This window comes from Leiobunum rupestre, chromosome 4, assembly GCF_980474605.1.
Source record: "Leiobunum rupestre chromosome 4, qqLeiRupe1.1.hap1, whole genome shotgun sequence".
Taxonomy (NCBI): domain Eukaryota; kingdom Metazoa; phylum Arthropoda; class Arachnida; order Opiliones; family Sclerosomatidae; genus Leiobunum; species Leiobunum rupestre.
In genome coordinates, this window is record NC_143387.1 from 51,836,539 (window position 1) to 51,858,274 (window position 21,736).

Below are 21,736 nucleotides of genomic sequence, written 5' to 3' on the forward strand. Positions count from 1 at the left end.
TTGAAATAATGGAAATTTCTCGCCTGTAAACAGAACGTTTTGTTTTTGTCAACTCTTAATTTATCAAAAAAAAAGCTAACTGGATAAAATGAAAACACTTGTTGCATACCGTACAGGTGAAATGTTTCCATTACTTCAACAAGCACTATATAAACAGTAACTTCTTGGCGATTTCCTTGAAGATGTTTTATTGAAGCGTCCATTGCGACAAACAAAAAACCTGTAATTTCGAAAAGGACCATTATAAAATACAATAAAATGAACCTTTGCTATCTACCTTTTGACGAATTTTTTTAACGGTTGGATTTATCTTAAAGGGAATATAACCTCTAACGCGTTCTTTACGAAATCTAGGAAGATGAAGGGTATACGCATCGGGGAATAAAAAATTGTATTCCCCCAATACGGGCTTCCCGATCTCTCAAACATTTGGACACACGATTTTTAGCGCCATCGCATGACATGACTACTTTTTTTTGGAATTTTGTCTGCTAGTTATTCTAAACTTTGGAATTTTGAATTTCTCAGGGAGGAACGGATTTTAGTCGCGAAAAAACTCTGAACGGATTTTAATGGTGGAAACAGATTCCATATGAGTGTTTAAATAGTTTAAGTAGAATCCATTAAACGTTAATAAGATGGGTAGTAAATACTATTCAAAGCAGCAACTATAGTTGTGTTCTTTTAGTAACTGTTCCAATAATCTATAACTATTAGTCTTAAAGTTTGTCCTTTTATTTATTTGTATGCCATGTTCGTAAAAACTCGAGAACGGTTAGCTCTAGAGCTTTGAAATTTTAACTCAATGTTCAGGGTCTGATTTCCAACTAAACGCGCCTAATTCCAAATACCTGACATGTTTATTAATCTAATTCAATTTTATTATTTTACCATAAGCCTATCATAAGGTCCCCATAAGCAAAGGTCTAGGCCAAATTTTTGACGCCGCGAGCCCTTAGCACCGTAGCCACGGCTTATTCGCAATTTTATCACTTTAAAACTAAAAATTAACACTCATCTTTGCAAAATGATTCATCAGAACCTAAAACTGCAGTGGCTATTAGAAATAAGAGACTTTGTGTTTCTGAAGGTATTTATTTTTCAAGTGTGAGATTTAGACGCGTTTTGTGTGGCATTTATCAACCCGAGCGTGGCTGCTCTACCAAGTAAGATCATATTTTAGATGTAGAAATTTTGAAAAAGAAGATGTCGCTATTGCCCTATCGTCGTAAGTTCATTTTCTCATCGCATGGACAATGCCGTTACCATGGGGCTTTATGCGAGACCTTTACTTATGGGGACCTTATGATAATCTTATGATTTTACTCATAATTCAATTTGATTTTACTCGACTTTGGACTTTCACCTCTTTTCTTCCCTTATCTATTTTTCCGGCTGGTCTCGGCTTCCAATTTTTTTCTCGACTTCCACCCCTTTGCTTCCCTTATCTGGCTATTAATTTTGTTCTCGACTTCCACCCCTTTGCTTCCCTTATCTATTTTTCGGAACTATTTGCGCCCGTCCCGTACTTTTTTAACGGGTTAGTGTGAAATTCGTAGAAGGGGAGTTATTGTGACAGAAAGGGACTTCGTAGAAGGGGAGGTTTAGTTGGGATTTTTAAGTAGTTCAGGACTTTTTGCTACGCGTGTTGCGTTTTTGCTACGATCGAGTGTTGCGTTTTTGCTACAGCTAAGCGTTTACCTATCTTAATCTAATTCATTAAAACTAAGACCCCGGGCGAAGACCTGTATTAAAGCTAGTATTTTATAAATAAAACCGCGCACCACGTTCAAATTAATAATCCGATAAAAACAAATAAACATTCCCACGTGTTCGAGACTAACAGCCCGATGAAAAGAACCGAAGCAGAAAATTTTAAAAAGTTGAAAATTTTCTACGCTAGATGTCAGTTTTTAACTGTCCAAGAGTTAAAGGTTGGCATTCATTCTGCACCCCAATTTCCACTATAATCCTCCTAGACGAAAGACCCCAGCAATTTTGGGGATGATCCCTACAATAAACCACTAAGCAGTGCCAGATTTATATGAGCGGCCACTATTGGAACTCTTGGGGGGCGACAGAGATACTAGAGGTTATATTCCCGTTAAAGTTCAACAAAAGCAGACTTGGAAATAGTGATATTTTTAACAGGGGTCCTAGGGGCTCCCGACCCCCATAACTTTATTTTTATTGAGGGCCACTGGCCCAAGGGGGGTTCAGAAGCACCGTAAAAAAAAAAATTTCCAGAAATGTCCATGATATTTGTAATATATATTTTTTATTTAATTTGGGAGCCCCGGTGGCTCACAACCCCTTTCGAATGATTTATTTTAAGGGCCACCTTATTTTTTTTAAGAGCCATTGGCCCCAAGACTCCCGCTATTTCCAAGTCTGAACAAAAGTATCGTGGGGAAAGCTACGCGGCAGAACATGCTCAAACCGCACAGTAAAAAAACAGTAGGAAATTATACCCAAATCATCATTGAAACTAGTATTTTTGGAGTAGCGTCAAAAGGGAACTTTCTTTAAACTAGATCATGCCATAATTTCCCGCTTTCGCTATTGTATGTCACGGTGCAGTTTGTGGGAACTCTCATTACTCATTCAAATGCTAGGATAGCATTTTCGTTAAAAGCTTCGAGCTTATATAACGCCATGTGCTATTAATATCCGTCAATTAAAGGGCAACGCAAGTGCTCATGCAGGGGGGGAACTATGTTTTCTTCAACAAGCCGTAAGTAGGTTTTCCAAGGATGATTTTATACAGCGCGAAAGCCTTATTCTCCTTGGTGTAGCCACGTGGCGCAATGTCGCTCTCATTCGCGAATTTTTCGATTTTCTTCGCTGAGTTTGCTCGCAGTTCTTTAGTTCTTTAGTTCAGTTTACGCCCGACAAAGGGTTATAAACCCATCTCGTCGAGACAAGGAGGAGCTAGTCGTACAGGTTCAGGTACGCAGCAAGGGCCTTTCGGAATTGGGCCCTGTTGGGGATATCTTTGAGATAATCAGGAAGGGAATTCCACTCCTGAACGGAGGAGGGAAGAAATGAATGCTTGCGCACAGAGAGTCGGAAGCCCGGAAGAATCATGGAGGTGGCACGATTTCCTCTGGGAGGGCGACGCCAGTCGGACAGGGCCACCGAGAGGGGAGCAAGCGCACTACAGGAGCGGTGAACCACACTGTTTCCGATGACGAGACGCTTTAACCGACGTCGCAAAGAAAGAGTGTTCCATTTTTTGTTCTTGAGTACGTTGGTCATAGATGTACTCCACGCGAAACCAACACTGGCCGCGAAGCGAAGGGCACGGCGCTGTATAGTGTCAACCGCGTGGGCGCCACTCACTGTTGACGGAGACCAGACTGCTGAGCAATACTCCAAAATAGGGAATACATAAGTATGAACTCCTAATGACTTTGTCGCAAAGGAACAGTGGGACAAGTGTCGGCGGATGAAGCCCAGGGCCCTGGCGGCCTTGGCAGTGACGCGAGAAATGTGGGTGGACCACTCCAGGGTATCAGTTAGGGTCACACCGAGATACTGTTGAGAGGAGACAGAACGAAGGTCAGCCCCTAGGAGGGCATATTTCACTGGGTGAACAGGTTGCCCAACTCTGTGAAGAGAGAGAACGGAGCACTTGGCTGAATTTAGCGGAAGCTGCCACTGCTCGCTCCAGTCGCCGATGGTGTTTAGGTCAGATTGGAGGACAACGCAGTCCTGTGGCGAGAAGATCGTCCTGGAGAGCGCTACATCATCCGCAAAGATGTAAAGTGTGGAGACGACATTTTCTCCGATGTCGTTAATGTAGATAATGAAGAGGAGCGGCCCCAGGACCGAGCCCTTGTGGGACGCCAGAAGAAGCCGGAAGCCAGTCGCAGCACCACTCGAAATTGCCTGTTTTCAAGATAGGCAGATAGCCAGTTAAGGGTACGACCCCTGACTCCGTATGAGTGAAGTTTGGCCTTGAGGAGCTCATGCGGAACCGAGTCGAGAAATATGATGTCGACTCGGCCAGCTTGTTCTAGCCCAGAAGTCCAGTCTTCGACACAACAGAGGAGCTGGGTTTCCGTACTGAACCCACTACGGAAGCCATGCTGGGACGGACTCATAAGGTTGTGCTGGATAAAGTGGGCCGAGATTGAAGAAGCAGTTACTTGCTCATCAGCTTCATCGGACGGTACTCCGCTGGATTTGACTTGTCACCACCCTTCGGGATCGGCGTGACGTTTGCCCGACGCCAGTCCTCCGGAATTTCGCCCGTATCATAGGAGAGCTGGAAAAGGGTAGTCAGAGGAGCGGCTAACGCATTAGCACACCTGCGCAGGATGACAGCCTGGATGCCGTCAGGGCCCGGAGCTTTATGTGGTTTGACCTTTTTGAGGAGTTGATGAATTCCTTGAACCGAGAAACTAATGTCAGGCATTGGCAGGGCCCGGGATTTCAAGAGGGGAACGGTCTCCACAGCATATGCTGGAAAGGAGCGTCGGAAGGTGGAAGCCAGGAGATTGGCTTTATCGGTTGCAGTGGAGTAAGTTCGCCCGGAGTCGGAGAGGTCAGGAACTCCAGTCACCTTCGCTTTCTTGAATACGAGCTGGTAGAATTGTTTCCTGTGGGTCGTGAGGTCGGAAGCCACCTTGTCCACGTGATGGGTTCGTGCAGCACGGAGGGCGTATTTGACAATGGCCCGATGCCGAGTGAAGGCTTGCGTGTTGGCAGCCGAAGGGTACTGTCGGGAGCGATTGTAGCGGCGCTTGGTAATTCGCATCAGACGCCGGAGAGCCGAGCCTACCCACGGAAGATTGGGACATGAGCCTCAACCGCCCGGGCGATGGCCGAAGTTAGATCGCTCCAAGCCGCAGCAATAGAAGTGGCTTTTCTCAGGTTGACAGCCGCCAGCGAGTCCGCTATCGCAGTGAAGTCGGCTTTGTTAAAATTTGGAACGGAGCGAGGGATGGTTCGAGGCTGTGGGCGAACGCCATGGATGTTGAGTAAGAGAAAGTCATGATCGCTGACCCCAGGAAGATTTGAGACGTCTTCGACGAGGCTGTCATCAGAGACTAGTACCAGGTTGATAATGTTGGCGACGGAGTCCTTGGTTCGGGTGGGTGCTGTGACACGTTGGGTGAGATGAGTGTTGGGTGTAAAATAGCGTAAACTTAATTTGTTTTTGTTAGCATATTTTAAGCCCTTTTAAAAATGACGCAAACGTAAAAAAACCAGAACATTGTGTAATTTTATTTGTATTGTATTTTTTAGTTTGTATATATAAGGCATTTTAAATTTAATCGTAGAGCAGTCTGGTCTGGTCAAGTCATGTATTCGTATCAGTAATGTAAATAATAAATTGTTTTTAAAAGTTAAGCTGACTGAGTAAATTATTCTTCTAAGTCCACGATCATTTTTGGTCCGTCGAGCCGGATACGAACGCATCGATTGAATTTACGCCTCAATCTCGTTGGTTCCAGCTATCATTTCGTGAGATACTTGGAAATCCTTAATTTCAACTCAGCAATCAGTCAAGAACGTTGCCAGTCATCATGGACGCAATCCTGAATAAACGTAAGAATATCAAAAGTCAAGTCACCCGACTGGAAAACAACATTTTACAACCATTGACCACGAGTGAACTGATAGCCCTGACTGACTCAGAGGTGCTATTTTATCTTAACAAGATACAGAAGCTGACCGCCGAGCTAGACAGAGTCCAAGAATTAATTATGCATAATTGCAAGCCAGACGAATCAGATGGTCACGATACAGAGTATAACAACATCATGACGAGATCAGAGACGATGGAACGACTCCTTCTAGATGCCGATGCCAAGAGATCAGCGGCGGCTTTAGCAACTGCTATTGTACCATCCAAGCCTACCCCCGACATTAGACTCCCGCCAATCGACCTTCCAAGATTCGGTGGTAATTACATCGAGTGGTTCCCGTTCCACGACTTATTCGTCGCCACAGTACATAACAACACGCTACTATCAGGGGCTCAGAAGTTGCACTATCTAAAGAATGCTACGTACAGTGATGCTGCGCTCCTTATTCAGTCGCTTCAGCTCACAGACGGCAATTATAATGAAGCTTGGGATATCCTCAAGAATCGGTACCACAATTCACGAGAAATCATAGAAGCACACGTTCGACGATTATTCAATCAGCCATCAGTGAAAGAGGAATCGTCCTCAGCTCTACGGCGGTTAATCGATACGACATCTGAATGTATTACAAGAACCAGTAGATCAATGGGATGCAGTACTGATTTACGCAGTCAAGGAAAAATTGGACTTCGAATCAAGGCGTCAATGGGAATTGTCGATGACTGGAACAAAACGTCCGAAGTATGAAGAACTATCTACGTTCCTAGAACAGCGGGCCCGAGCACTGGCTGCATCACAATCGTCCGCAGTAGCTTCAAGAACGAGATAATCTACTCATCAAAGGAAGTATATGACCTCTCATCATGGAGCCGTAAAGGGAAAATGTATCATTTGCAGCGATGATCACGCAATTTACAAGTGTCCCGAATTCCTGAAGGCCAACGTCGAAGAGCGTTGGAGCTTTGTGAAAAAGTACTCATTATGTTTCAACTGCCTACGGGGCGATCATCAGAGTAGCGACTGCAGATGGGGTACTTGTAAACTGTGCAAATTAAAACACAACAGCTTACTTCATCGTCCAAATCAAGAATCAAACAGTTCCAGCCCAGGAGTGTTCGCACATGTATCCAGGGAACTATCGTCATTATCAACTAAGAGGTCTGGATATTTTCAAGTACTCCTACCAACAGCGGTTATTCAAGTCGAGAATGACACTGGTCATTTTCAACCGCTACGAGCATTATTGGATTCTGGATCTCAAGTCACTTTTATCAGCGAACCAGGAATCAGAAGATTGCAATTAAAACGTACTCGCTGTAATCTATCTATCGGTGGCATAGGAGGTTCCGGCATTGGAACTTCACGGGGAAGCGTGAAGCTACACATCAAGACAAAGGCCAACCATATTTTGGAAGTAGAAGCCTTAATCCTAATGAAGGTTACCGAGAACTTACCCAGTCATTCGATCCACTCGAGTCATCTACCACACATAAAGGGTCTGAAACTCGCCGATTCAACATTCTGCGTATCAAGTCCAGTCGATGTCCTTCTAGGCGCTGATGTTTATTTCAACGTCATCGAAGAAGGGAAACGTCAAGGAAAACGACACTTACCAGTAGCCTTCAAGACTGTTTTTGGCTGGGCGATCGGAGGTTCATTATGCCAAGAAGAAGTATCGGTTCTGACGACGTCCATCCAAATCCATGGCTGTACCCTGGATGAGCAACTGGCGAAATTCTGGGAGATAGAGGAGGTTACGTCCCCGCAGCTACTGACGATCGACGAAAAACGATGCGAGCAGATCTTTGAAGCCACTTATACTCGAAACAAGACAGGAAGATTTATCGTTCGTCTCCCGTTTAAAACAGATCCAAAGGAACTCGGTAATTCTCGGAAGTCAGCAGTCAAAAGATTCCTGTGTCTGGAACGTCGCCTACAAACCAATCCAGACTTGTACAATCAGTATCGCACCTTCATGAAGGAATATGCAACGATGGGGCACATGAAGTCAGTAATGCCAAAGCAAGATACCGAGACGGCATACTACTTGCCTCACCATGCGGTCATCAAGAATTCAAGCACGACCACTAAACTCCGCGTCGTCTTTGATGCTTCCGCAAAAACTACGGCTGGAAAATCACTCAATGACACGCTACTGATTGGACCGAGATTGCAAGACGATCTCATCAACCTTCTACTTAGATTTCGTTCTTGGCCAATCGTGATGACAGCCGACATTGCCAAAATGTTTCGACAAATCCTGATTCACCCCGATGACACGACCTGGCAGCGTATCATTTGGAGAGACGATCCAGCAAAGCCATTAGAAGAACAGCAGCTCGTAACCGTCACATATGGTACAGCGTCGGCGCCATACTTAGCGACCAAGGTTCTTCAACAATTGTCACGAGATGTAAAAGACGGGTTACCTCTAGCATCAGCATCGTTGTCCGGTGACTTCTACATGGACGATTTGATGACGGGTGTCCAAACAAGATCCGAAGGGCTACAACTTCAGAAAGAACTCCTTCAAGCAACAGGAGATGCGGGTTTCGAACTCAGGAAATGGACATCTAATGATCCGGTACTAGTGGAGAATCTCCCACCGGAACTCCGAGAAAGTCAAGGGTCGTTGCTGCTGGACGGCGATGAAACCGTCAAAACATTGGGCCTACAATGGACTCCGACGCCAGATCATTTCACGTTCACAGTCACGTCTCCGGAAGCCAGAGCCATCATTACGAAACGCACCATCCTATCAGACACGGCGAAAATCTTTGACCCTCTGGGACTGCTCGCTCCAGTCACGATCGTAGCGAAGTTATTGCTACAAGACATGTGGCAGTTAAAGAAAGATTGGGACGAAGAGTTACCGATGTCCATGATTCGAAAATGGCAACTGTTCAGAGAGGACTTAACTAACATTGAACAGATTACGACAGCACGATATATCTCGCAGGAAGAAATACAAGAACAAAGTTTGCACGGTTTCAGCGATGCATTTGCGGCTGCAATCTACCTAAAAACTACTTCAAGAACAGGTCAGGTCAAAATCCAATTGATAGTAGCGAAGACGAGGGTCGCCCCGCTAAAAAAGACCACCTTACCAAGATTGGAGTTATGCGGGGCTCTCTTGTTGGCGAGTTAGAAGAAACCACCTATGGACTGTGAGAAGGATGATAAAATACGCGAAAAAGTAGATTAGTCCATAATTAAAAGGGATAATATAGCTAAATCCTAAACAAATTTGAAGAAATTAAAAAACTTACTACTAACTCGTACCCAATAGGTCTTCGAGCAAAAAACGCGAAACTCGGATCAAATAGATCTTCGAGTAATAAACTAAATTAAAATTAAATAAAATAGCCAGAAATTCCAACGGTAGACCGGTTTCGTTCTATTTGGAACTCATCAGTACCGTGCGGGAAATCTGGCTGGCGACTGTTAAATCTAAAGGAGAAACTAAGCCTAAACCTTAAAAATTTCAAAACGCGTTGCATATAGCAACGGAAAGCCGAAAAGGGGGAGTGTGGTGGAGAATAGAATATACGATAAGTTAAGTTAGAAGAAACCACCTATGGACTGTGAGAAGGATGATAAAATACGCGAAAAAGTAGATTAGTCCATAATTAAAAGGGATAATATAGCTAAATCCTAAACAAATTTGAAGAAATTAAAAAACTTACTACTAACTCGTACCCAATAGGTCTTCGAGCAAAAAACGCGAAACTCGGATCAAATAGATCTATTTCTTCAAATTTGTTTAGGATTTAGCTATATTATCCCTTTTAATTATGGACTAATCTACTTTTTCGCGTATTTTATCATCTCTTGTTGGCGAAACTAATCCAAGTCGTTCAAACCTCAATGAGAAAAAGATTCTCCACCGTTCATTGCTGGACTGACTCCACGATTGTTTTGGCATGGATTCTGTCGGCGCCACAACGCTGGAAAACATTCGTGGCCAATCGCGTGGCTGAAATTCAAGAGCTTCTCCCAACCGCACACTGGCATCATGTGTCCGGCGACTCCAATCCCGCCGATTGCGCCTCTAGAGGTCTCCAAGCAATAGAGCTACGACGACATGAACTATGGTGGACCGGACCAATATGGCTGCGGAGTTGGACACCCACAGAAGCTAGGGTATCAACTGCAGAGCCGACAGAATGCGGTGCAGAAGAGAAATCGATTATACCGATCGTCACTCATTGTCGAGTAAACAACGATCTCCTTCAGAAGTACTCCTCGCTAAGTATGCTGATCAACGTCACAGCGTACCTTAAACGAATAGCTCATAACGCACGACTTCGTCACGGCGTCAGAGAAGCCAAGCATACTAGACCATTGTCCACAGAAGAACGGAAAAACGCACTACTGTTTTGGATCCCACGAACGCAGCAGGAGACATTTGCTGAAGACTACGAGCGACTAAAGCAGAAGAAAGATTTGTCCAGGAAAAGCAAACTTTTGACATTATATCCATCCCTCGATCCGTATGGGATTATCAGGGTCGGAGGCCGTCTTCAAAATACTCAATTGTCGCCAGACAAGATTCACCCGATGATATTACCAAGACGAAGCTGTTTGACCGATCTCATTATCAACTACGAGCATGTAAAACAACTACATGGCGGTCCCCAACTATTAATGGCCTGTCTACAACGAAAGTACTGGATTCTGGGTATGCGGGATGCAGTAAGATTTCAGATTTGTCGCTGCGTTCGTTGCACTCGTCAACAAGCCAAAACAGCAAAACAATTGATGGGTAACTTACCGATGACCCGAGTCTTTCAAACCCGAGCCTTCCTGAACTGCGGAATCGACTACGCTGGACCATTCCAAATAACCATGCGAAAGGGGCGTGGTCAGAAGTCTCTTAAAGCATACGTAGCACTCTTTGCTTGCTTTGTTACCAGAGCGTTACACCTAGAACTCGTAAGTGATATGACGACTGAAGCGTTTTTAGCAGCCCTAAAGAGGTTCGTCTCTCGTCGGGGAAAATGCGCAAATATCTATTCGGACTGCGGATCGAACTTCATCGGAGCAGATCGCGAGTTGAAGAGTTTCATAAAATTCCTGTCTTCGAAGTCAACCCAGTCTCAGATAACCAGATGGTCAACGGAAGAAGAAATCCAGTGGCGTTTCAATCCCCCAGCTTCCCCTCATTTCGGAGGACTTTGGGAAGCTGGAGTCAAATCTATGAAGTATCATTTAAAGAGGGTTACTGGTAACGCTACACTAACGTATGAAGAATTTCAGACGCTGATACGTCAAATTGAAGCGTGCCTTAATTTGAGACCGTTGACGTCTATGAGCACGGATCCCAGCGACCTTTCTGCCTTGACGCCTGGCCATTTTTTGGTTGGAGGACCGTTAACCGCCATTCCCGAGCCTGATCTAACTGCAACTCCGATCAATCAGTTGTCACGATGGCAGTTCAGTCAAAGGCTGTTGCAACAATTCTGGAAGCGTTGGAGCCAGGAATACCTGTCCCGTTTGCAACAGAGACCGAAATGGGCAGCACCTCATCCAAATCTCAAGATCGGGCACCTGGTCCTGTTGAAAGACGAGAACATGATGCCAACCAAATGGAAGATGGGTCGAATTCTGGAGGTGCACCCGGGAGCAGATGACCGTGTTCGAGTAGCCACAATCAAAACCATGGATAGTCAAATCAAACGACCAATAGTAAAATTATGTCCTTTGCTACTTGAATCGAGTATTTAAAATCAAAATTTTCAAGACGGGCGGAATTTTGGGTGTAAAATAGCGTAAACTTAATTTGTTTATGTTAGCATATTTTAAGCCCATTTAAAAATGACGCAAACGTAAAAAAACCAGAACATTGTGTAATTTTATTTGTATTGTATTTTTTAGTTTGTATATATAAGGAATTTTAAATCTAATCGTAGAGCAGTCTGGTCTGGTCAAGTCATGTATTCGTATCAGTAATGTAAATAATAAATTGTTTTTAAAAGTTAAGCTGACTGAGTAAATTATTCTTCTAAGTCCACGATCAATGAGAGACCAAAATTGTGTGGAGAAAGCTGGAAGCCTCTGACGAGGGACTCTCGAGCGTAGGCCAGTCAATGCTGGGAAAGTTGAAGTCTCCGACTATGATGAGGTCAGACTGGCTCTCAGTGAGGCGCCCAAGGAGAGAGTTAAGTCGCTTGGTGTAGGAAGCCTTGGCTGACGGGGGCCTATAGATGCAGCATAGTCTGAGGCAGGAGGGACCGATGTTCACCCTGGCGGCGACCGCTTCGACGTCGGTGTTTAGGTCCAGGGGGTAAGACTTGAAGTCCCTGCTGATTGCCAGACATACACCACCGCCTTTCAGGTTTCTGTCCTTGCGGTACACTTCAAAATCAGGACCGAAGAGCTCAAAGGAAGAGATGGAAGCGTCCAATTTGCTCTCAGTCACCGCGATGAAGGGAGTACGGAGGGCAAAGTGTTTAGTTTTGAGAGAGTCAATGTTGGTGTACAGTAGGGAGAGGTTTCCGCGGCCGAGTCAATGAGCCGCGGGTCGGGCGTCAGGCAGGCCCGGTGCCAGACCCGTGGGCGCAGGGCGATAATAGGCGTGACAGAAATGTGGACTTTCGAGATTAGAAGTGTTTTTGAAATTTTGGCCGCCATCGGAGAGCCGTTTATGGCCATGTTGGTGCCCCATTTCATCGGGGGACGCAGACTTGAAGCTTTTTCACTTTTGGAAAAAGAAACTCCCTCTGGTCATGTAGTGGGGTCCAGAGCTGCGTCAAGCTGGGCGGGACTGACGTCAAAAAACATGTCTGGAAAGGTTGCCGATACAAGGTGCGAAGTCGAAGTCCGAAGGGGCTGATGCCGTGGCCTTCGAGGAAGGTCTCAAGGGCCGCGGAAGACAACTCAGGGTGAAGTCTGGAGACGTAGATGCCTATGGTCGCCTCAGCAGCCTGGAGAGTTGTGGTTCCAGTGGGAGCCGCACCTTGGATTGAGTGTCGGCGCTGCGGGGAAGCCTCGGAAGGCGCGGAATTAATCTGTTCCCGTGGGCGTCTCCCCTTCTTCCGAGAGACAACCTGCCAATCCTGGTGAGGGCCTTTCGGAGGGATGGGCGGGGCCAAACCCCGTTCGGTATCCCTCAGTGCTGCAGTCTGGCGAGGAGCCCGAGAAGAAGCACTGGCGGCACGTGCCGGTCGATAGCGGGCTGGGGGGTTGCCGCGAAAGACAGAGTCCCCTTTCGTAACTGCTGGGTTTCTAGGAGTTGTCGACGGAGAGCTTGGTAATCCGTTTCTAGGTAGGCAGGCCAAACGGGCAGTCAGCGTTGTGATCCGCTTCTCGAAGAGGCGAAGTTTCTTGGAGAGTTGATAGGGGAGGACCTCACAATTGGAGCATGCCCAGATGCCATGGACCTTGGTTTGCGGTCCCATGTTGTTGCAGGCCATGTGGAACCAACGACGGCAATATGCACATGCTAGCATTTTTCCAGCCTTTTCGTTTTTACGATGCATTGCACAATCTTGATAGCAATGGGGGCCGTCTTCGGGGGGGAGTGGCGGAGCGGGATCCGCCTCAGTATCCAAAGCGGCATCTTGATTGTCAGCTGCTGTGTTGTCAGAAGCCTGGCACTCCCAGCCGGGGGTGTGGAATCACTCTTAGCGGTGGTCGCAGCTGTGTGCGACATACCGTCTCGGTGACGTCAGCGGCTGGGAAAAGCGCGCGAAGAGAACTAACAAAGACGAAGAGGCGATGCACTAAGCCTAGGCTCGGGGGACGGAGGGGAAAGCTAATGTTTTAAGGATATAGCAACAGACCGGCACGCAGCGAAACACAGTGGGATAATTACCGATAAACTCAGGATGCCGAAAAACTAAGTTGAAAGCAACTGGAAACATTAAGACTTACGGAAAACTGGGAAATCGCGGAGCACAGAAAGACACGCGACTATCTAACGATTGGTTTTACAAAATACTCAAAAACGAAATCAAAAACGCAATCAACGAACCCAGGAATTTAGGCCTAGCTTAATTTATTTATTATGGAGAAAAGAACTGGGTTAGTTTCCGAGAGTTGGACTTTGATATTTTCGATTTAACAATGTTTTGGAATAAAATTATTTGTGAATTGAATATTTTTAATAATGGAAGTTGAAACATTAGGCCTTGGACGCAGTAAATCTCTGCCGCTAGCCTCACATTGGATTAAGAAAATTCAACACCACACACACTCCTATATCCCGTCTCCCTTAACAATTTCCCTATTATTATACCCCGACAGAATATTTATCTTTTTTTATTACATTTATTTTGTAGAAGTTTAGGATCCGATTTTGTCGGTAAGCACGGAGACTTCACTTTCCTCGGCCATTTTCGCGACTAAAGAATACATGGATTTTGCGTAAAAACCGCGAGAGGCGCATTTATACAAAATAAATTCGGCAAATATGGTTCTGCTTTTTTTACAGTCGTTTTTTTTATCTATAAGATAATTTACCCCCCTGTATGGTCACTTGCGTTGCCCTTTAAATATGTGATGAAATAGCAGACGTTTTTTGAATTTCAAGGTTTTTCGTTTGAACTTTCAGCTGTTGTGCAGAGATAATTTTGAACGAGCAGACAGTTTTCTTAAATTCAATTTTAAACTACACACGAAGTCCAAACACAGAAAAATTACAATGTGCCCATTATAGTTGTATTACGTTGTATGAAGTGCCAATTTCAATTATCATCTTACTACATGTACTGTTTTGTACTAATGCCCTTTTGAATGAACCGATTTGGGGCCACAAATATACGAATCACATTATCCACATCTGGTATCACCTTTGAATTGAAAACTATTGCAATGGAGTAGCCAAGGTTTTAAGTTTATGGCCGCTTAAACAATAAGCTAGCCATTCCTGCATCCCAAAAATAATTCAAGTAAGTTGAATTTTCACCTGTAAACAACACTTTGTGTTTTTTCTGAGCCCTATTAGATCCAAAAAAGCTACCTGGTTAAAAGGGAACCCTTGTTGCATACCGTATAGGTGAAAAGTTTCCATTATATATAAACAGTAACTTGCAGGTCCTGGCTCTCGGAAACATTACTTCTTGCCAATTTCCTTGAAGATGTTTTATTGCAGCGTCTATTGCATAATCCAGTAAACCTATTTGACTAAATAGTTTAATAATGAAATAATTAAACTTGGTCATTTTAAACATCGAAATCGAGTGTTTCGAAAATATTTTTATTATTAAAACGGGCTGGTGGCAGCCCTGCTAAACGTTTCGCGTCTCAACGTCACTGTCGTCTGCGTTCTAGTCTGCGATTTCTCAAAATACAGCTGAGAGTTGACATCTAGACATCGCTCGTCAATAAAAATTAAAAAATAGATAAACTTCAACTTTAAATTTCGAATAGAGTTTAAAAAGATCCTAAATTATAGAATAAATATGTCAAAGAGGAAAAACGAATCCAAATCGGAGAACTCCGCGAAAAGGCCGGCTAATCAACCTTGGCAAATGGGTCTTCTCGCTTCCATGAACGATCCTGAATTGAAAATCAAGGAAGACGATAGAATTGTCATCATTAAAGATAAGTACCCCAAAGCCAAACATCATTTCTTAGTCCTCCCGAAAGAAAATATCCAAAATTTGAAGTCTCTCGAGATAAAGCATCTGGATCTCTTGAAACACATGCACCGAGAGGGTTTGAGTGTGGCGGAAGAGCAGGGAGGCCAATTTCGATTGGGTTATCACGCCGTACCCAGTATGTCCCACTTGCATTTGCACGTCATTAGTACGGATATGGATTCTCCCTGCTTGAAAACAAAGAAACACTGGAACTCCTTCACCACCGAATACTTTGTTGAATCGGAAAAAATTACGAAAGAGTTGGAAGACCATGGTAAAATTAACTGCAACCACCCCGGTAAAGCCAAAGGTTTTTTAGATTCTCCTTTGAGGTGTCACGTTTGTAAAGAAACCCAAAAAAATATGCCTTCCTTAAAAATTCATATTAAAAAACATTTTTGAATTGAATGAACCCTTTTCCTCGGTAAATAAAGTTTTCGATTACCCTAATCTATTGGTTCATTTAACTTTTGTTCAGTGGCGTAGCTAGGGGGGGGGGGGCGGTGGGGGCGGTCCGCCCCGGGTGCCACCCGTTTGGGCGTTATTTGGGGGTGACACCCAACCGTGAAAAAAATAACTTACACAAACTAGAGTCTAGTAAGTAGCACACCATGATATCCGCCCCGGGTGTCACCCATGCTAGCTACGCCACTGCTTTTGTTCTTTATCTACCAGTACAGTTTCCTCATTCATGGTTATTGTCAAAGATTGTAAAAACAACCTTACGGTAGCGGAGTAACTACGGTGTCGCCCCGAAATTCGTTTTAGGGCCCCATTTTAAATTAGGATAATTTTTCCGGAATGTTTTTTGCGCCTCTTATTTTTCTAGGCCCGCCCGCGCTGTTATTTAACCTACTGACGGTTTACTTAAAACATTTATTGCGAACCACAAACCGTAGCGCGAATAAGCCAACACCCCTCCTCGAGCTAGGAAGAGCAAACGATACGCTATAGAGGAAAAACTGGGAGACGAAAACGCAAAATATAACGACAACGGAAACCGTGGCGCCATCTTTCGTTAACAAACTATTCCATTACAAAGGAGTGTAGAAGATCAAAATTAATTTTGAATCTTGAAACCAAAACTGATTTACGGGCTACTCAATGAAATTAACGTAATAAGTATTTCAGTAAGTCCTTTCTGATCTTGGAAATAAAATACAAAAATATTTCTAATATTAATATATGATTGAAATTATAATTGAACTGTATTTTTCACATTATGATTAGGGCTTTTTCACCCATACAAAACAGTACTATTCTTCATTAATTTTGTCCAGGAAAAAATCAAATTACATTTTTAGTCATGCAAGGTTTTCAATATCTTAGTTTTAGGGTTTTTTCATATTAGACAGATTAAGCACTCGCTAGAAAACGCGTAGGGAACGTATAGGATTGTAGCTTTATTGCTTACAGCCTGTTTATCCTTACGCGTTTTCTAGCTCTGGCAGGCCGACTACATAAATCTTCGGTTTACTCTGTCTTTCATTGGAAGTAGGCTTACTGCAATACACGTGTGCCATGCAGTCAGCCTACTTCCAGTGAAAGACAGAGTAAACCGAAGATTTATGTAGTCGGCCTTTAACATCTCTATTATTCCAGTACTTTTTTAGCAAAAGAATGATATTTACAAAATAACGACACAGTTATTCACAACGAACTAAAATGTTATACATGTACGATATATTTCGCAGAATTGGTATTTTTACAAACGTTTAAACCGAATCTCAAAAGAGTGAAGTACAATCCTGTACTTCTCGATTCCATACTCGATAACAATTTGAATAGTTTTGACGATTTCTAGATGGTTTAATTTAGTTAATTGGCCTCTGATTATTTTATTTTGGATAAGTGGAAGACAAAAACGTATCTTTAACAGACTAGAATGTTCTTAGTTTTAACGTTTTGAACTTATCAAAATCTTTAAAATCGAATTTTACAATGAAAACGCAAAATATTAATGATAAAAGGCTATAGTGTGAGACGACCGCCTGGTTGGATATCCGGCCGGAGTGGGTTAAGAAACGTGTTTTACTACTCTGATGAGTTTTGTTAATAGAATTATTATTAAATTTTGAAACATAATAAAAAATATTGTTATTTCTGATTAATCTATTTGAAATTTTTAACACAGTTTCGCATTTATAGTTATTATTTTTAATTATGTCATAGCCTTTCAATTGAGCTAATATTTCTAATTTAGAGAATGGGGAAATAATTATTTTCTAGTTCAGTAGTTAAGTGTAATTTATGGCACAGTTTATAGTGTAGTTAATTTTTTGCATTTTCAGTTGCGGTTCTCAATGGTATAATAGTAGAGCGCGTTTTATTTAAATAAATTATAAAACAAAGATGGTTTGTCCGTAAAGTTATCACGCGCGCAAAACACGAAAATGAAACCTAATTACAAAGATATTTACATTCGAAAATTCCGATCATAAAATAATACATTACTTTGTCCAAATGTTTTCGTTATATAATATGGTTAAAAAAATTCACTTTAATAAAAAAAAATCGAGAAAAACAATTATTTATATAATAAGGAAAGGCACAGGTTAGAGTTTCTGAACACAGCAAAACGTACTCTGTGCCTAGCGAATTTGATTTTTAGTCATTCTAAAACTAGTTAAAGCTGCCATATTTTACATTAGTTATCGTCAACAAATAGAGATGAAAGTGTTGATACTATCACGTATCAATAACCACAAGGTTATTCATTTGATATTTTGTAAACAAATAAGTAACAATAACAATAATTTCATGGTTTTTTGTTAAATAACACGATGGACTACAAATGAAGTGACGAGAACCCTCGGAAATTATCAATATCGTCCGCTCTTTAGCGCTAAGGATCGATTTTAAAACTACCTTTGACGATTTTAATTGAGATTTTTGATCTGGTAACCCTGTCGAAAAGTATGAAGCAAGCAGCGTCTGTTAGCATGTTTTCGTCTGTAATCCATTAGAAACTCGGGGATACAGTGGCGTTCTCCGAAATTTTATTTGGGGGTCATACTGTGTAGAGTTTCAGAGGGGTCGAGAAGAGGTGAAAATGTAAAACAGTCAAAGCTACGCCTAAGGGACAAGGAAGCCAGCCCTCCTGATACACTACTTCATGGATGAAACGTACGTTTTGAAAAACAATTTTAACGAGTCACCATGAAAAGAAGAACTTGGGACCATAGTTTACAGCTTCGGTGATATGCTGTTATACCGACGCCCCGCCCCATTTCAGACTCCATCTTGATTTTTAGGTCTAGAGCACCATCTCTTGAACGGAATAAGAAACATTTTTCCTAATAATTATTATTTTATTATAATGAAATTATATGTTATTAATACGTTATATATTATATTTGCATATCGCGTATAAATAAGATTGATAATTAAAAAATTTAATTTATATTTATGAATTATTTTGTAGTTTTTTATTTATAAGGTAATTTTATTCATTATTAATTAATATTATAAAAACATTAGTTTATAAAAATAATTCGTTACAGCAGCTGTATTTTTCAAAAGTATATTTAGAAGTAGCTACAAATTTTTAAAATTTAGAATTTGTGAAAGTTGCCATTATTAATACTTCCGATTCCGCTCACTAGATGGGGGCATCTGACTCTTACAAAAATATTGAAAAAATTGGTAGAACTACATGAAAATGAAAACTGTGCCGGTTCCAAGTTCTTCCTGGCCATGATGAATCCATGAACAGACTGAATCAACGCTTTCTCTCAGGTAACCAGACCATTAAAATTACAATTAAAACCTTCCATAAGCAGTTTCCATCGGTTGGCGCTACCATTTTCGAGTCAAATTCTGTTATTTTAAAAAAGCCCTCGTTAGAATTTCTAAAAATCAAATTTCTTCTAATCTACCCAATTCTTAATGAATTAATTTTTTCTTCAATCTATGTACACGAAATAATAACAAGGCGTAAATGTTAGCCAAGGAACAAAATTTGATGGGGAACCTCATTTTTGGCCGTTTTAGAGTTCAAAAGGTCCTTTCTCCTCGCCCTCACTTTTTAGCCAAGTTTTTGTGCATACATTGAACTAGGCCTACAGCAGCTAAGGCTGAACTATCTCGATAAATCCTCTCTTATCTCTTTCCGGGCGACTCCGCATTTGGATTTAATATTAATAATTATTTAATTCGTGCTTTCACTATCAACATTACGCGATAAATATTAATTTTAAACGGAGCGGCCGGCCGTCTCGATTCATTCGGAAATCGGGGTACGAAGAAAACCTGGTGTCGCCACCTCGCGGCGAAGGGGCGCACCCCCGCGCGCCGATAGAAAGCTGGGATTTCGATTAGCTACGACGTCACTCCTCGCGTAGGCGTGGCTCTCGGGGAGGGGGGTGCGACGCCTATTCCTATAGGCCAGTTTCTCTCACGCTGCTCGGAGGCACAGTTAACTGAAGTCCCATCTCGGACTCGGACGCCGTGTCGTCGTTTCCGGTAAAACTACCGCTTCCATTGACAGAGCGGTAAAAGTTACCACCGTTGACGTAACCTCCGTTAGGAAATTTGGGGTAATCGTCGGGATAGTCTATGTCACCGTCCATGTCGTCGTTGGGCAAGGCCAGTGGCACCTGGGAATCAGTGTGCTTGGGACTATGCGTCTCGATGCGATGTTGTTGCAGTCGAGGGCCCCAGTGTTCTGTTGGCTTGCTCAGCTTGACGATGCGCTAACGTAGAAAATAAACACGCGTCCGTAAGCCTCGGCTCGAAAAAACAACCATCGTAATAGTCCTAGTCGATACTACTCCGTAAAATTTTCCTTTGGCCGAAAAAAGAATGTTCGCCATTTTTGGTGTAATTCAAACAAAATAATTATAATATGGCAACACTGCAGGCTGTTAAACATTTGCCTGGCTGCCCTGTTCTTATAGAAGGAAAATGGCGGACGTTTTCGGCGCACAGTAAAATTAATTGAATTGGGAATAGTACCGCTAGAATGACCATTTCAATCTGCCTTCCGCGAAACAAATTTTTCAAAATTGAGAACTCTATCATTTGTCGGTGGCGCTATCCGCGGCGGGAACTATATCCCATACAATTGAATTAATAGTACTAGTGTACTTTGAAAGCGATAGATGGCGCCAGCCGTATAATGATAGAGTTGATGGCTGAATGCGCCGACTCTAAATTTCAGAATTTGTTTTGCGAACGCGCCTTTTTCATTCTAGCAGTACTATTCCCAATTCAATGGTAAAATTTATCCTAAGCCGTGATTCGACCAATGAGGTAGAATAAATACAGATCCAAATCCGCCTACCAGGGCCGACAGTTGGGTTGGTGAGTCAGGCCTAGTAAATGAACTTAATCAAATAGTGTTGGCGCCATCTATCGTGTTATTGGACAACTACACCTTAATATATTTTGCAAAAGTGTCTGCTTATAGAAACAGATGGCGCCAAAACGATTGGATAAAGTTGAGACTTAAGCCTAATTCTCCTACTCAAATAAAACGTGTCCCGTGAATTCCAGATATGTTTGTATCTCTAGTTCATATTCTACCTCATTGGATTCGGCGGCCTTTTTGAGCGTTATTTTTAATTATCGACTATGACGATAGCAGAAGCGAGAACCAACCTGCCAAATAGATCCTTGAGCCTCGTAAATCTTGAAGCAGGCCACAATAGGGATAGCCGACACGGAAGTAAGGGAAAACATCCAGCCGATCGCGGTCGCCCAAGGAGGGTAGACGTAACCGCCATACTGAGTGGGCTTCAAATCGATGCAGCTGAAGATTAGGATGAAGAGGATGAACACCGGGACCAGGTACTTCCAGAGCACCTTCCAGTAGAGACGGTGGAAGGGGTAATGACCCAGCATTACCTTCATGTCCTCCAAGAATCGGTCGATACCTTCAAAGTACCAGTAAGCGATGAATACCCATACGTCGATCAGGGAAAAAAAGGACATTGGATATTACCATAAATCCACGAAATAACGACGACTTCGAAAAAGCCAATGATCAGGGCCGAGAAGCTAGCGCAGTAGTTGTCCATCAGTTGAAGAACGTACATTCCTCCCTTAGTACAGATCGACAAACCACCAAAGAACATAACGATACAAACGCCTAATAGGACGAAAGACTTGCGATGACGCAATCGTTCGGGCCAGGTGTCAACCAGCGTCGTCACCACCGTTTCGATCAACGTAAACTAAATCGGTTGAAAACGGGTTCAGTATCTACGCTTTTTTTTTCTGAACCCTACGATTGACTCTTACCTGAGTACCGAGTCCCAAGGTCATGAGCATGAAGAAGAAAAGGATGGCCCATAACGGCGAGACGGGTAGGCGAGCCACAGCCTCCGGGTAAGCCACGAAAGCTAGTCCAGCACCTTCCGAAGCCACCTTAGAGACGGGGACGCCCAGTTCGTGGGCCATGAATCCGATGATGCTGAAAATGACGAAACCAGCGAAGAAACTGGTGCCGCAATTTCCGATTGATATGAACATCATATCCCTAAAGTAACGGATAATCTCGGGTTCATTTCAAAGAGGAATAAATGGCTCTTTTTTGGAAGCTTTTTGACAAAC

The 21,736-nt window shown here is 42.9% G+C and overlaps 4 protein-coding genes across 6 annotated transcripts in view; 3 read left to right on the top strand and 1 right to left on the bottom strand.

Moving 5' to 3' along the window:
* Nucleotides 1-6,447: 6,447 nt before the first annotated feature.
* On the top strand, nucleotides 6,448-8,745 carry LOC149948208 (uncharacterized). Its single transcript, XM_090171039.1, has one exon. It carries the CDS (start codon nucleotides 6,448-6,450, stop codon nucleotides 8,743-8,745), a length of 2,298 nt encoding a protein of 765 aa, XP_090027165.1.
* A 719-nt stretch (nucleotides 8,746-9,464) lies between these two features.
* LOC149948209 (uncharacterized) lies at nucleotides 9,465-11,324 on the top strand. The gene has a single exon (XM_090171040.1). It carries the CDS (start codon nucleotides 9,465-9,467, stop codon nucleotides 11,322-11,324), a length of 1,860 nt encoding a protein of 619 aa, XP_090027166.1.
* Nucleotides 11,325-14,882: 3,558 nt separating this feature from the next.
* Aptx (aprataxin) lies at nucleotides 14,883-15,699 on the top strand. The gene has a single exon (XM_090172287.1). It carries the CDS (start codon nucleotides 15,002-15,004, stop codon nucleotides 15,581-15,583), a length of 582 nt encoding a protein of 193 aa, XP_090028413.1. The 5' UTR covers nucleotides 14,883-15,001; the 3' UTR covers nucleotides 15,584-15,699.
* Nucleotides 15,700-16,387: 688 nt separating this feature from the next.
* Nucleotides 16,388-21,736, bottom strand: part of LOC149948211 (sodium- and chloride-dependent glycine transporter 1-like) — a 39,533-nt gene continuing 34,184 nt past the window's right edge. For all 3 annotated transcript variants that reach the window (XM_090173155.1, XM_090173154.1, XM_090173156.1), the window contains 4 exons: nucleotides 21,425-21,662; nucleotides 21,126-21,357; nucleotides 20,783-21,057; nucleotides 16,388-19,875 (listed from right to left, as the gene is read on the bottom strand). In XM_090173155.1, the coding sequence (XP_090029281.1) occupies nucleotides 19,561-19,875; nucleotides 20,783-21,057; nucleotides 21,126-21,357; nucleotides 21,425-21,662 (1,060 nt within the window). In that variant the 3' untranslated portion in view covers nucleotides 16,388-19,560. The remainder of the gene's footprint in view (nucleotides 19,876-20,782; nucleotides 21,058-21,125; nucleotides 21,358-21,424; nucleotides 21,663-21,736) is intronic.